This window comes from Balearica regulorum, chromosome 9, assembly GCF_011004875.1.
Source record: "Balearica regulorum gibbericeps isolate bBalReg1 chromosome 9, bBalReg1.pri, whole genome shotgun sequence".
NCBI lineage: Eukaryota > Metazoa > Chordata > Aves > Gruiformes > Gruidae > Balearica > Balearica regulorum.
Window position 1 is genome coordinate 27,887,681 of NC_046192.1, and position 14,820 is coordinate 27,902,500.

The window sequence follows — 14,820 nt, forward strand, 5'->3', positions numbered from 1 at the left end:
GCTGGGGCTCCTTTCCCCCTGTTCTGAGGGCACAAATGAAGGCAGCAGCCGAAACTTCACAGTTTTTTCTGTGCGTCAACGCTGTACGGTATAAAGCGCGTTTTCTCTTTCTGCTCAGGTGGAATTTCCTTAAAAGACACTGAGGAAGGTAACTACACCAACGAGACTCCCCCTGTAACATTCCCAAAATATTTTTGACACCCTTCTCTGAACTTTAGTCTTCTCAAACAGAGGGAAATGAGGAAAGGTGTGAGCACAAGAACTCAAGTTACAAACGAAATTACAAACTAGTATCTGGTTCCACTGTCAGATCCTGAGCAATTGTGTCCTAAGGACAATGCGTGTGGGCAATCTTTGTTCTGAGTGTTTTAATTGTATTACGGCTGTGATGGGTCTTTCGAGAATTAAAAAAAAAAAAGGAAGAATACTTCAAGCATTAAAGTGAGATGCACAAAATGTGTTTCTGATGGTCTGATTATCGTATAACCATAAAATACGGGTAAAATAGGGCGGAAAAAAGTAACATTCGCTTACCTTGGGTCTTACTGATTTTTATTTCTAGTACAGAGGAGCAAAGAGCGGAACTACCCGTTACTACTGACCCGCTATTTCCCGTCCGTTCCCCGCAGCCGTGTGCCAGCCGGGGGGGGGGGGGGGGATCGCGCCCGCCGCAGGGCCTGGGCCGGGGCCGTGCGCTGCTCGGGGCCCCGGTATCAAAACCGCCACCACCGACGGCTGTTCCACCCCGCGGGGCCGGCTCAGGGCAGCCCGGCTGCTCCCCCCGCCCCCTCCACCCCGGCAGGTGGCCGCTTCGGCGTCTATGCGCTGTCCCACCGCTAGCGTGCCGCCTGCTCACCGGCGAGCCCCAAAGCCGCGGCCCCCGGCGGGCTGCCAGGCCCGGGCCCCGCTCGCCGCCGCGCTGACCCGCCCGGGGCCGGGCCGGGCCCGGTCAGTCAGAGCCGAACGGGGCGGGGCGGCCGCCTGACGTAGCTCTGCGGCGCACCAATGAGGCGCAGCCACGTCTGCCGCGAGCGCCCGCGCGCCCGGAAGGGGCGGGGCGGAGCGGAGGTGGTTGGCGGCGGCCGGGCCGGTGCGCGGTGTCTCCTCAGCGGTGGGCGGCGGCGTCCGCTCCCGCCTCGGGCCGCAGCACGGCTCTCGGGCCGCCGCCGCCGGCGGAGACATGTCGCCCGCCATCGCGGCCAAGGAGGGCGGCCGGCAGCGCCGGGCCGGGAGCCACCACCACTGCCTGGACGTGAGAAGCGAGGCGCCGCCCGCCCTGGCGCTCTGCGGGGACGGGCTGCCGGGCGGTGAGGCCGAGGCGCTGCTGCTGCCGGAGCCGGGTTCGCGGGGGACGCGGGGGTGCCGGGCGGAGCTGGGCAGCATCCTGCTGCTGTTGGTGCTGTACGTGCTGCAGGGCATCCCGCTGGGGCTGGCGGGCAGCGTCCCCCTCATCCTGCAGAGCAAGAGCGCCAGCTACACCGACCAGGCTTTCTTCAGCTTCGTCTTCTGGCCCTTCAGCCTCAAGCTGCTCTGGGCCCCCTTGGTGGACGCCGTCTACCTGCGGGGCTTCGGCCGCCGCAAGTCCTGGCTGGTGCCCACGCAGTACATCCTGGGGCTTTTCATGATCTACATGTCCACCCAGGTGGACGTGCTGCTGGGCGACAGGGAGGGCCGGGGCCCCGACGTGGTGGCCCTCACCGTGACTTTCTTCCTCTTCGAGTTCCTGGCGGCGACGCAGGACATTGCCGTGGACGGCTGGGCCCTTACCATGTTGTCCAGGGAGAACGTGGGCTACGCCTCCACCTGCAACTCTGTGGGCCAGACGGCCGGTTACTTCCTGGGCAACGTTCTCTTCCTGGCCCTCGAGTCGGCCTCCTTCTGCAACAAGTACCTGCGGTTCCAGCCCCAGCCCCGGGGGATTGTTACCCTCTCAGGTACTGCGTGGGTACCGCTGGCCTCTGTGGCCACTGCTGGGATGGGGATGCTTCTTCCCTGAGCCTGGACCAAAGCTTTGTCCAGAGCGAGCAGTGGTTTGGCACTGTGAACCGAGCGGGTTTCGTTTGTCCCCTGCCCAGGAGAAGGCACAGCCTGCTGGGAGGCTGGTGGAGTCCACTGCTACGAGCACTGAACTTCCACTTTTCTCTGGGCTTAAGAGCATGGGAAACCTGCCTTGTCACTGTCTTGGCTGACCCAAGCACTTTGGAGAGAATTTTTTTTTTCACTAATGACCATGGTATAGACTATTGTTTAAAAAAAAATCCAAACAAACCAAAAGCTTTGCCTCTTTTGAAGGAGGCCTTTTAAGTACATCTCCTTCTGGGAGGAAGGAAAGGGGAAATTAAAAAAAACAAAATTGACTCTTCCAAGATGGTATTGTTCACAGAATTAGAAATGATAAGTGTTCAGAGTTGACCACGTAGCCAATTCCTGAAGGAAGGCCTTGTGTTAGTAAATTAAGGAGAATTTTGTTTTCTCTTTAATGAATTAAATGGAGCCTGGTAATGCAACTGTAACTAGCTGTTAGTGTAGCAATGCCTTCTGTTTGGTTTTTTTGGGGGGTTGTTTTGGTTTGTTTTTTTCAGAAAGGTTATTTGTGGTGATTGATCATAGGCATGTTACCTAGAAGATGCTTCAAATGCACAAGTTTTGGTTGCAAGGTTGAGTTTAGCCAGCTCAGCTTATGGGAGGACAGGAAAACCCGGCACCGCTTCTGGTTGCGGTCTCAAAGTGACCATGGCTAGCAATGAAGAGTAAATTCTCATGGTTTGAGTTTCTTTTCCCTCTCTTACATCAATTGCTCTGCCTGTATCATGTAAGAGAAAAGGTATGCCAAAACCTAGTTGAACTGTTATTTAAAGGCTAGTTCTTGCATTCTGTCCTGTACCTACCTTATTGGTAAATCCGGATATTGGTTTCCAATACTGCTGCACTTATTTTGCCGATGCAGCTGTCACAATTGCTAACTAGTCTTCCTCTTTCCTTCCTGTCCATAGCCCTATGGCTGATCTATGTGTCAACAAGCATAGAGTAGTCCTCAAAGTAACCCTGCCGGTTGGTTGCTTTCCTTTGTTTTCCTTTACTGTGTAGTTTGTCAGCGCTGGTGTGTCTCTTCCCTCTTGCTGCAGTAGCAGCCTGACGCCTTTACTGCTGATGCAACTTGCAAATCACTATTGTAGTTAAGAGAGCTTGGTTTGTCTATACTTACCTCCGCTCTCCAGGTTTTTTGTTGGTTTGGGTTTTTTTTTTCTCAGTACTGTTTGTATAAATGCATTTGTCACTATTACAAGAGTGCTGTCTTTGAAAAAAAAAAATATCCCAAAACAACAAAAAACACCAACACGACCTGCTTAACTTGTCCCGAAGTATTAACCTGGGTGGAGTAAGGAAAGCAAATAACTCTGACACTGTAGTTTCAGGATATGTTTTTCTGGGTGGTAAAACTGGCTGCAAGAAATTTCTGCTCCCTTGTTCAGGTGACTGTATGCTACAATTTGCTGTGTCCGCGTTTCTCCTGAAGCAGCTGTAGAGCAGCGGTGCTGTAAACCAGCTCACTGAAAGGAGGAGAGTGGCGCTCTGGTCACTGTAACGGGGTTCGGGATGAGCTGGTTCAGGCAGTTAAAGCAGCAGCAAACTTCACAGTTTGAAAAAGGTGAATAGTTTTCTGCCAGTTCGGATCTCTGAACGCTTTTGTCATGGGCTGAGTGCCAACGCTAGGGAAAGAACAAGTCAACACTTCATGATCCCAAGTCAGCTTCAAGTTGTTGAGAAGTGACAGCTTTAGTCATTCTCATTAACTTCGGGAGATAATACAAACAACTGCAAAACCATTCATCAAAACAAAAGCTGTGTTATGTTGTTTCAGACTAAAGTTGTAGAGAAGAAAATGAGAAATACATTTCATTGGACTTACTGTTTGAGCTAGCATGTATATGAGTTTAGCACTTAGTTGTTCAATTGACTTTTTTTTTTTAAAAAGAAGGGAGGGGGGAAGCTTACTGGCTGGGTTTGTTGATTCCTGTCCGGTTTGCCATGCAGTCACATGAAAGCCTGGTCCAGCATGAAGGAAGAGAGGTAAAGCGCGAGTGTAGGAAGGCGGTGCCCCTTCATGGCAGCCCAAACTTCCCTGGGCTGGTGACTGTGGAGCACCCTTTTTCCTGGGAGATGTGTAGTGTAGAACTACTTACAGCTGTTGTGATGAAACACCCGCATCCCCATGCACACCTCTTTGATGGTTATTTGCCAGCCTGCTCCATCCTTGATTAGTTCAGAAGTTTGCTTGGCCGCAGAACAACGGTTTGTTTTGTTAGTGACAGTGTAGAGGCAGAGACAAAGCAGGGATGGGGGCAGGCAGCAGTGGTGGCACCAAAAACTTTGTGCTTGAAATTCCTTGTGTAAACTATAATTTTAAAGTTCCTTTGCTTGTAGTCTGTTAGTGGACTTTACTGTATGTGAAAGGAAGTCTACCTTATTTTTGTGTAAACCGTCTACAACCACAAAAACTATTTTTTTAATCTGGACTATTATATATGGCTTTTTTTTTTTCTTTCGGGGGTTTTGTTTTGTTGCTAATCCAGCCATTGCGTTGCTATACCGTGGCTGGCAGGGCTGACCTGATCGAGGGTACTCATGTGACGATGCATAAAGCTACTTCTATTCCCATCCTCGCACTGTCGATCTCTCACTGCGATGACAATGCTGGTGCTATTATTAGAGTACCACTGCTGCGTGTCTTTTGTAGACAGTAGCTGTGATTAGCATGGCTCTCTGAAAACTCATCTTTTACTTAAAAGTATGTGTTAAGGATACCTTTTTTATGGGAGGAGACAGCAATCTGACAGCATTGGTTATGAGATCTTCTCTCCTTTGCTTTAGAAAAGGGAAAAGTCACTGATGTGGAAGCAGCAGAAAATGGTTTGAAATGCCTTTTTTCCTTTTACACTGGCAATGTAGGATATACCTGAAGTAGTTTTTCAGTGTTTTCTTCCATGCTTGTTGTGCTTGTTCTCTTCCTGTGCATAAGAAGCAGCTAATAATTGACTAAACCTTTACACTGTCTTTGCCCTTTCACCAGCCCTCACTGCTTACTTTCAAGTCACTGTGAGGCTTCTGGAGTTGCTTGTGATCAGGAAGATAAAAGGCTACTTCTATCTTACGCTCTGCATGTTACTGAGTTCTTTCTTGCCTCTTTCATAAAGGTAGAGGATAGGATTATCTTAGGTTATTCCATTCACTAACTCAAAAAGTACTTGCCATAAAATATTGGTGTGTTTTACTGTTGCTGCCTTCAAATCCACAGCACAGCAAATATTGTATCTGCTTAAAATAGAGCACTGAAAAGTTAGCAAGTACAATAGCCACTTAAACCAGACGTATTTGAGTGACTCTTTACCTGGCAACTGTGTAAGAACTTTCTTTACACTCATAAGTATAAATCTTGGTTTCCTTCTGATGGTAGATAGGTATTGTACAGGGACTATAGAATTGAGGCACGGAGTAGTTACATGACAACACAGTACATCAACTGGACAGTTGTGAATGACTTCTTCCTCTGAAGTTTTTTCCCCATCTTGTAACTCTGTCCTGGCTTTGGCTGGGGTAGAGTTATTTTTCTTCCTAGCAGCTGGTACGGTGCTGTGTTTGGATTTAGGGTGAGAATAATGTTGATAACACAGAGATGGCTTAGTCGTTGCCAAGCAGTCAAGGAGTCTTTGGCTTCTCGCTCTGCCCTGCCAAGGAGAAGGCTGGGGGTGCCCAAGAAGGTGGGCGGGGACACAGCCAGGACAGCTGACCCCAGCTGCCCAAAGGGATATTCCATACCATATGGCATCATGCTCCGTATAGAACTGGGGGTTGGCCGGGAGGTGGGGCAGCTTGGGAACTAGCTGAGCATCAGCTTCAGGTGGTGAGCAGTTGTGCTGTGCATCACTTGTTTTGTATATTCTTTTATCATCATTATTATCATTGTCTTCCTTTTCTGTCCTATTAAACTATCTTTATTTCAACCCACAAGTTTTACCTTTTTCTCTTCAATTCTCTCCCCTGTCCCACTGCAGGTAGGAGGGTGAGGGAACGGCTGTGTGGTTGTTTCAGCTGCTGCCGGGTTAAACCACAACAAACCATTAAATGTGGTTTTTCCTCCTTGATCAGCTTTTGGTGATTGTATGTGTAATCCTTCAACATTTTCATTTTTATTTCTGTTTCTCCTCCAACGTGCTCGTTGTGGTAATAATGCACAGGGCACCAGGGAAGTGACCTGATTTGCTGCTGCTTTTTTGTCTGGGATCTCAAGCAAACATGTGGTGACAGAGTGAGGGGCAGGGCAGAGCTGGGTCAGTTACTTGTGTAGCTATGTGCTTGTGGTTTGCTTTTGTTGCCCGTTTTAGTAGGGTCAATGAGTAATGGTTTTATTCAATTTTTGATTATGAAGTTTATATTGTTGCAAAATAACTGCATTTTAGATACTCACTGAATTGTTAATGAAGTGTTGATGGTGGCTGCTAGAAAGATTGTTTTAATTTTCTTTTTTTTTCCCCCCTCCAGATTTCCTGTTTTTCTGGGGAGCTGTCTTTTTAATTACCACTACACTGGTTGCCCTTTTGAAAAAGGAAAACGAGGAACTAACACCAACAAAAGAAGAAACAAAAGGCATCACTGATACATACAGGCTGCTATTCTCAATAATCAAGATGCCTGCAGTTCTTACTTTCTGTCTCTTGATTCTCACAGCAAAAGTAAGTAAATACATATATCAGTTGTTAGATGTTGATGATATGAGTGTCTGAAAGGTTGCTGAGTCTCTGTGATGTAACTTATTTCTTCATTTTGCTAGAGGTTCTGAATTTTCACATGAAACTTGAAACATATCGTGCTAAGCAGGGTTGTACAACAGAAAACATTTGTTTGAGCTTTTGTGTTTACACAAGCATTAAAGAGCAGTCTGACTGCAATCTAGTATTAAAGCAATTTGTTTTTAAACATTTTTAAACAGTTAGGTTAGTTGTGTAGTCTGCAGTTAAAAGCACAGAAGATGTTTCTTTTAACGTAAATACTACTCCCAGAATCTGCAACTCTGTACAAACTAGCTTTTCACGGCTTCTTGTTGGCCATCGTGGATGCCAACAGCAATTAAGACACAGGCATGAATATCATTGCTGTATTTAATGTTCTTGAGATAGTTTTGGCACTGATGACAAGAAGGGTATGTGAGTGTAGAACACGTTTCAGAAGGAATTTGGAATCAAATCACAGAATGGTTTGGGTTGGAAGGGACCTTAAAGATCATCTAGTTCTAACCCTCCTGCTGCGGGCAGGGACACCCTCCACTAGACCACGTTGTCCAAAGCCCCATCCAACCTGGTCTTAAACACTTCCAGGGATGGGGCCTCGGCAACCAGTGCCGGTACCTCACCACTCTTAACAGTAAAGAATTTCCTTCTAACATCTAATCTAAATCGACCCTCCTTCAGCTTAAACTCCTTACCCCTTGTGCTGTCACTGCACTCCCTGATAAACAGTCCCTCTCCAGCTTCCCTGTAGGCCCCTTCAGGTACTGGTAAGTCGCAATGAAACACAGAAGTGAACTGTACTCTATCACATTTCTCAATTTACTTAATACTGAGTAAACTGAATTTCTAGCCAAACTATCACTGCTTTCCTCAGTTTATTTTATCTACCTTATATTGCAGGTTGGATTTTCAGCAGCAGATGCTGTAACAGGACTCAAACTGGTGGAAGAGGGAGTCCCAAAGGAGCACTTAGCTCTGCTAGCGGTTCCAATGGTTCCTTTACAGATAATACTGCCTCTGATTATCAGCAAATACACAGCAGGCCCCCAGCCACTGAACACGTTTTACAAAGCCATGCCTTTTAGGTAAAACCAAACAAATCTTGTTTGACAGAAACATAGCAACTTGCATATTCAGATCAAGTATAGGATTTCTTGTGTAACTCTTACACTTCCAGATACAAGGAAGTATGTCAGAATTCTGATAATAAGTTGAACTCTCTGTGTCTTGTGTCTTGATTCACGTAGTAACTCATGTAAGAAAGCAGAACATGAGGTGTTTTCAAGATGTATTTGCAACAGCATTACAGCAGCACCCTCCTGCTCTTATCCAGTGCCACCAGTTCCTTATTCATGAACTGTTCTGACTAGATCAGGGACTGTACCTGTAAAATTACGTGTGCTTAGAATCTGAGAGTGGCAGAAGGCATTACGAGTCATTTGGTGCATCTGCTGGATGTGTGCTTGGCTGAGGTAACAGAAGAAGAGAGGCTGATACAGACAAGGAAACATTTAGGTTTTATGTTAAGTGTTTTATATAGGAGTTTGCTTAGGGAATTCTAAAACCAACGAATCCAGCAAATTGCCTACTGCTGTTACTCAGTAAATCATGCAACATGTCTGTAACAGGGAGCCATTACTTTAAGGTGTTCTTATGAAACTATGTATGTTTTCGCCAAAAGAGAAGAGTAGGTCTTGTTCCAGCTGAGTCAGGTTAGATACCTTGTGCATTGCTTTCTGCAAAAAGAAATTTCTGTCTGAAAGGGCGGGGGAGAAAGCTGGTATAGGAGATCTGGTAGTGAATTATATAGAAGACAGAGTTGTTTAGGTATAAAATGTTTACAATTTCAGTGCTTGTCAAATATTTAACATCTAATTATGTTTGAGATAGAAATAGTTTTAACTATTTAGCTATAAACTATTTTAATGTATTCTGTGTGTATAAATGTTCGATAGTCACTTTGTATCAAGGAAACACATGGGGAGAATTACTTGAATTACAAATTGTCTTTCTTACTCCTCCAGATTACTGCTTGGTCTGGAATTTGCTTTTTTGGTATGGTGGACTCCTAAAGTAAAAGATGAAGGAGGATTTCCTGTCTACTACTATGTTGTAGTATTGTTAAGTTATGCTTTACATCAGGTAACATGGACTGTATGTGGTAAGGGGAGGGACAGGAGACTATTTCGTATCAATCAACAAGAGGAGTATAAATGCTGTTACCTGCTTTTGTCCTGCCTTACACTGGAATTCCTTAGGGCTGACCTGTTGTGCTGTGTGGCTATATTTAGCTTTGATACTCTTCCTGATATCATTTCTCCTTCTTCCATGCGCTCCATTGGAATCTTCTGTGAAGTGACTTTTAGTTGATCAGATCTGCTTTTGTTTCGCAGATTTCCCCCCTCAAACCAGAAGCTCAAAAGCATGGTGGAGTTGGAGAAATTCCAGCACTCTGAGTTTCATAGGGGATGATTGATGACTGTGCTTATTGTGCAGATCCGAAAATTACGTGATCCTGGTCCTAGAAAAAGTACTTTATTGATTTTTTTGGGGGAACATCTAATGGATCTGATCTAAAGGCCTGGAAAACAAACGGCTGATACAAACTGGGCTTTGGATCAGAACCAAAATGTATGCAGTGCCTTGAGAGTTGATTTTAAATGTGAAAGTGTTATTTTTATATGCTATTTTAGCTGCCCTTATCATACTTCAGTTTGATAACCCGAGTGATTCCAATGCATGTGAGGCTGGGTCCGTTTCAGCATGACTTGAGACAAGTGGCAGGACTGCTGCTTCTTGGCATTAGTAGAGGGACAGAGTGCAGAAGCATTTCTCTTGTGCAATTTTAACCTGTTGGGATTATTTTTCAGTCAGTGTGGCTAACTTCAAGTAATCTCTTAGAATAGTTTTTCTGTTATGGTTTTTAGTTGTCATTGTCTGTAACTAGGGAGCCCTTACTGTCCTGTGGGTTTTCTTACCTCTTCCATAGATCACGCTGTATAGCATGTATGTTGCAATAATGGCTTTCAACGCCAAAGTCAGCGATCCGCTGATCGGAGGAACCTACATGACGCTCCTAAATACTGTGTCAAATCTGGGAGGGAACTGGCCTTCCACCGTTGCACTCTGGCTTGTGGACCCACTCACGGTGAAGGAGTGTGCAGGGGCCCAGGAACAGACCTGTGGAACTACAGTTGCTGCAGAAGTAAGTTTTGGAGGCTGTGAAGGCCCCTGTTCAGTTATTTCTTGATGAAATGCCTTCTCCTGGTAGATTTTTCACCTTTGAAAAACTTCATAGTGCATAGCATATGCTTAAAAATTCCCATTAATTGAGCTAATTTTCCCATCTGATAAAATTAGGTCCGTTTTTATCTGTACACTCCCAATAACAAACATCTTTACCAAAGATTTGCAGTTGCAGAGTCGTCCGTTTTTTTCTGGGCTGGGATGAGAAGCTGGCGGTAGAAGCACTAGATTGGTGCCACATTCCCTGCGGTGTAGGGAGGCTGTAGGTACATTTTTGAGAGTAAACCTTGCTAAGTTCAGAGTTGTGTAGTTGGGGGACAGCCAGCCTGCCAAGAACAGAGCGCCTAAGCCCTTTAAGTTCTGTGGTAGGTTTTTGTTCCTTTTGTCTTTCTGGAGGCTTCCTATCTGGATACCTCGATTCCTCCTCCCGTGGTGTTACTTTGTTCTCTGTCTTTGATCTTCACTTTCCACGTGAAATTGAGCGGCGTGACTGGCTGCCTTCCCAGTTCTGGGGAGCCCTGTGGAAGAGAACAAAGACCGTGCTGTGCTGCTGTACGCAGATCAAACAACAGGATGCAGAACTGCCTGAAAGCAAGGTTTCAAATTCACCTCCTGACGACCACATGAGACATTTTAACGCGTCTTTTTGGAAGGGTAGAAATGTTTGGGGGTGTTTTGTTGGGTTTTTTGCTTTTTCCTTACTCACGACTGAGATTTATTTCACTCTCAAATGCCAGGACTCTTTGGAATGTAGAGGTTCTCTAAAAAGCAAGGTGTTCTAGGCATCAAACAAAACGTGTTTGAACTGGAGTTGTAGTTTTTACTAGTTGCAGAGGGGAACCTGCTTCTGCAGCATGTGCTTTTTCTGTGGTTCCCTGGGCCTCAATTGAACTTGGGCCCTTCCTCCTTCACCTCACTCCTCTCACCTTTTGTCACACCCTCGCAGTTGGTAATGTTCCACCACTCCCTTCTTATTCCTAATCTGATCTTGACATGTCTCAGAGTAGCGAAAATGCTGGCAGAACCTCAGCTCAGAGGATTGATTTATCTTGGGATTATAGCAGTATTGAAACTGGACAACAGCAGAAATGATGATGTGCCAGACACCCTTTAAATGCTGGAGGTTTTGTCTTCCAGTTCTGCACTTAAAAACATCCTGGGCATGTTTTTTCCAGAAGTGCACAGCAGTTAGTACTGTCCACTTGGTGTGGTGAGATGCAAGGGTAGAGTTTCTAAAGAAGTAGTTTGGATGGCTAGGAAAAAAACCCCAAAACTTTCTTTGTGGGGGTTAAGAACAGTGGTTGCACCTCCAGGGCAGCGTGAGACAGCTGGACAGTTTCTGTTTTCTCGAGTTAGCCCCTTGGGCCAATATTCCCCATTTCCCAAATGTTTTGTAACATTTGTTTTACTTTTCCTACTGATGGTAAGTTCGAAAGCCTCTCTTACTAACTCCATAAGAAACAAGGAAGAGTGAACAAATATATTTATTTATAACCAAGAGCAAGTAAAAAACCAGCAGATATCTAATGCCATCTTTCTAAAAGTCTGTCTATCTGTATCTCCCAGAGAATACTTACTGCGTCAATCGCTGCTTCTCTGTTTCAGCTCTGCACGAAAGCTGGTGGTTCCTGTGTTACTACCTTGGACGGTTACTATGTGGAATCTGTCATCTGTGTCATTCTGGGATTTGGCTGGTGGTTCCTGCTTGGGCCAAAATTTAAAAAGCTGCAGGACGAAGGACAGTCTTCGTGGAAGTGCAAGAGGACCAATTGATGCAGTTTAAATATTGGATGGACTAGCAAGGTCGTTTTAGTTTTATTACAAAGACATATCCCATAATTAATAAACACAAATATAGGTATTTTTAAATGCCACATCACTGAAAAAAATGGGTGGCTGAGACAATGGTATGTTTGTATGTGATACCACTTGCCCTCCCAATATGACAATGTAAGTTCAGAAAGTAATTGTTAAGAAATGGCACCTACATACTACATACAGACCCCAAGCTCTAGCTTCAGAGTCATGGCTGCTGGTGTAACCAACGTCTGAGCTTCCATACAGCAACTATGGAACAGCTAATGGTGCCATGTCTAACAGCAGCATTGTCACCAAGTTCCAACTCTTTATGTCCAAACAGAAGTGATCTGAGACGGGGAGCTGCCCCGGGGACGGATATCAAAGGCATTTTGACTTGTAGGTTGAGCGTGTTGTACTGTGGAATTCCTTGTGGGAAGGCAAATGTAAAATGGCTGTGGGCTTTGTTTGCTTCTCACTTTCTGAACTGTAACCACGCCTCAAAGGATGAAATGTTTCAGAGATTCTTTTAAATGTATTTTCTGGCTTTTATAAGCTTTAAAGATTTATAAGAAAATATTTTTATAAACAAATTACATTTGTTTAATTTATTTCCGCTGTTTCAAAGCATTTTGATTTACATTTAAGGTACTTTCTTGTAAGGTAGGACTCGAGTAACGCACAATAGTCTAAGCCTTGAGTCCCGAAGATGTAAACTGGGTAGTGCAGCAGCTAGCACGCGGAAGGCAGGCTTCAAAAGGAGGGGCCATGCAGGCCTTCGGGAAGCAGCTGTTATTTTGAGGGAATGAACTGATAGTGTTGGTTCCTCTGTCACCGAAATTTGAACATTCAATTTCAAAATTGGTTGAAAAACTGTGACTGTTCCTGGCAAGGGGTAAGAAAAGATGATCAGTGCCTTTGAAAGCGATTTGGTGATGACAAACTTGCCAAATTCCCAGTGAGTTGGTGTACGACTTGCTGTCGTGTAAATCAAACGAGCTAAATCCTGTGGTAGAGCTGCTACAGAAATTTATTACTGATGCTGTGTAGTGGAAACGTTCCCGTGGCATTTATCAGAAATGACTTCCCTCCTGAGTGCCTTAGTGATGTACAGCAAGCATACTGTACGCCTCGAGAGAGGGCACCTGGACGTTATTGGATGTATATAGTACATCATTATTAAAAATACCTTTGAAAGGTACATGATTTTCTTTTCTGTGTTTCTTGCCTTGTCCATATTGAAGTATTGCATCCTGAGCTTGGTGTTCCAAGCTCCGGAGGGGGGCCTGGATCTCTTGTTCTGTACGTTTCAGGAAAAAAGTAAACGGGTACCAACTGTTGAGTGACTGGAGGGGACATGCGGGTGTGTACAGTGCCTACATGACACAGGGAGAACGGCGGTGTCCAGAAGAGGACGGTGTGACCAAGCGCTTCCTCTCTCTTCCCCGCTCCTCTCCGAGCGACAGCCCTGATGGCCGGCGGTGCGGAGCCAGACCCTGGGCTGTAGCTCTCCCCCGGCCCAGCAACAGCACGTTCTCACAATCTGCTTCGAGTACAGCAAAATCAGCCAAGCTGAATAAAATCACATTGCTTTTACTCCCCAAACTGAAAGTCTTTCGATTTCACCTCTGTGTAGCACAAAAAGAATACAAGAATATATCGGAGGTTTGTGGTTGAAGGTGAATGTGTCTTTTAGTCCTAGCCAGATCATCTCCGCCGGGTTAACTATGGATGAGGCACTTCAGTTCTGTGTCGTTACTGGAACAATGTGCCACTGACTTTTGGTGCAGCGTGTCCATACCGAGAGGGTTTGGGTTTTTTTTTTAAACTTTCTGAATTTGAGGAAAAACTTCTCAAGTGCAGAATATGGGAAATTACATTCATGAGTGTGTTAGAGTTGGCTTTTACTTTGCGATTTTGTTTCACTATTTCTGAAGGTGCCAGTGACACTTATTAATAAAGCTGGGCTGAGGATTGCTTATTGATGATACGTGATCTTGACAACATCAAAATTAAACTCCAAATCAGCAGTAATATATATATGAAATGTGACCTAAATTAAGTAACTGTCTCCTCTTTCAAACTGGAGAAGCAACTGATGGATTAGGTTTTTTAATCTGTTGCTTTTGTGTAACACAAGTCAGAAATATTACTGCCAGACCAGCTGAAAAGAACCAGTAAATTTTTGGTCTTGCTGCTTTTTTTTTTTTTTCTCCTAACCCTATTTTAAGGTGACATAACTTTATTTTTTTAAAGATTTGAATTATTGTAGACTTAAACATCTTTAACATTTAAAAAAAACCCCAAACCCAAAAACTTTTTAAAAATAAGAAAGAAGCAACCCAACCTCTTCCTTATTGAAGTAGGAGTGGGGGCAGATGAAGGGTACCAGGTACCGCTCTAGGCCCCGTGGTTACGCAGGGGCTGCGTGGTCCCGGGGGGAGTCAGATGTGTGTTCTGTCTGGCAAGAGGGAAATGGCAGAAATTGGATTTTTGTAGGTAAAGGGTTTGACCTGGTTTAAATTCCTGAGCAGGATCATCATGAAGTGAGATAGGTCCCAGGGGAGAGGGTGAAGGGTCAGTGCAGCAGGACACGGGGAGGAGAGGTGGAGAGCCGCTCTCTGCTGGGTGCCCATTAGGCACCGCTGTGCCGTCACCATGCAGGGAGGTTGTTGTCATCATTTCCCTAAACCCTGAACTGGCCGATACCGGTGCTCCAAAATTCGGTTCTGTAATCCCAGTGCCCAGAGAGGCGCATAAGGCAAAGGCTAAGGTGTGAGGAGCTGTGTAAAATGGGATTGCACACCCGCTGCTGCCGCGGCCCTGCCAGGAAACAGCCGAGGATCGAACGCCAGTCCCGTGAGCTTTGGTGCTGTCAGTGCGTTATCCATCACAGCAACCGACGGGTCTCAGGTTAAAGTACCAAGTCCACGTTTCATCTTTCTTACGAGCACTGAAGAATCTGCCAGTGCCGATTGTCAACAGTTCATCG

The 14,820-nt window shown here is 45.4% G+C and overlaps 1 protein-coding gene across 3 annotated transcripts; it reads left to right on the forward strand.

The window, feature by feature from the left end:
• Positions 1-1,034: 1,034 nt before the first annotated feature.
• On the forward strand, positions 1,035-13,273 carry SLC33A1 (solute carrier family 33 member 1). Of its 3 annotated transcripts, XM_075761706.1 has the most exons (7): positions 1,047-1,934; positions 6,541-6,731; positions 7,686-7,870; positions 8,810-8,927; positions 9,775-9,990; positions 11,637-11,834; positions 13,142-13,273. In XM_075761706.1, the coding sequence occupies exons 1-6, from the start codon at positions 1,181-1,183 to the stop codon at positions 11,802-11,804; spliced, it is 1,632 nt and encodes a 543-aa protein (XP_075617821.1). In that variant the 5' UTR covers positions 1,047-1,180; the 3' UTR covers positions 11,805-11,834; positions 13,142-13,273. The 3 variants fall into 3 exon arrangements, 2 of the variants coding, with proteins under 2 accessions (XP_010307440.2, XP_075617821.1); XM_010309138.2 differs by lacking the exon at positions 13,142-13,273 and having other exon boundaries at positions 1,035-1,934; positions 11,637-13,031; XR_012836824.1 differs by lacking the exon at positions 13,142-13,273 and having other exon boundaries at positions 1,036-1,934; positions 8,810-9,416; positions 11,637-13,031.
• The last annotated feature ends 1,547 nt before the right edge of the window (positions 13,274-14,820 follow it).

Bases quoted from the DNA above. Each gene is read 5' to 3' on its own strand.
- SLC33A1 (XM_010309138.2), top strand. From the start codon at position 1,181: ATGTCGCCCGCCATCGCGGCCAAGGAGGGCGGCCGGCAGCGCCGGGCC. The intron at 1,935-6,540 runs GTACTGCGTGGG...TCCCCCCTCCAG, and splicing joins GGGGATTGTTACCCTCTCAG to ATTTCCTGTTTTTCTGGGGA. The intron at 9,991-11,636 runs GTAAGTTTTGGA...TCTCTGTTTCAG, and splicing joins GAACTACAGTTGCTGCAGAA to CTCTGCACGAAAGCTGGTGG.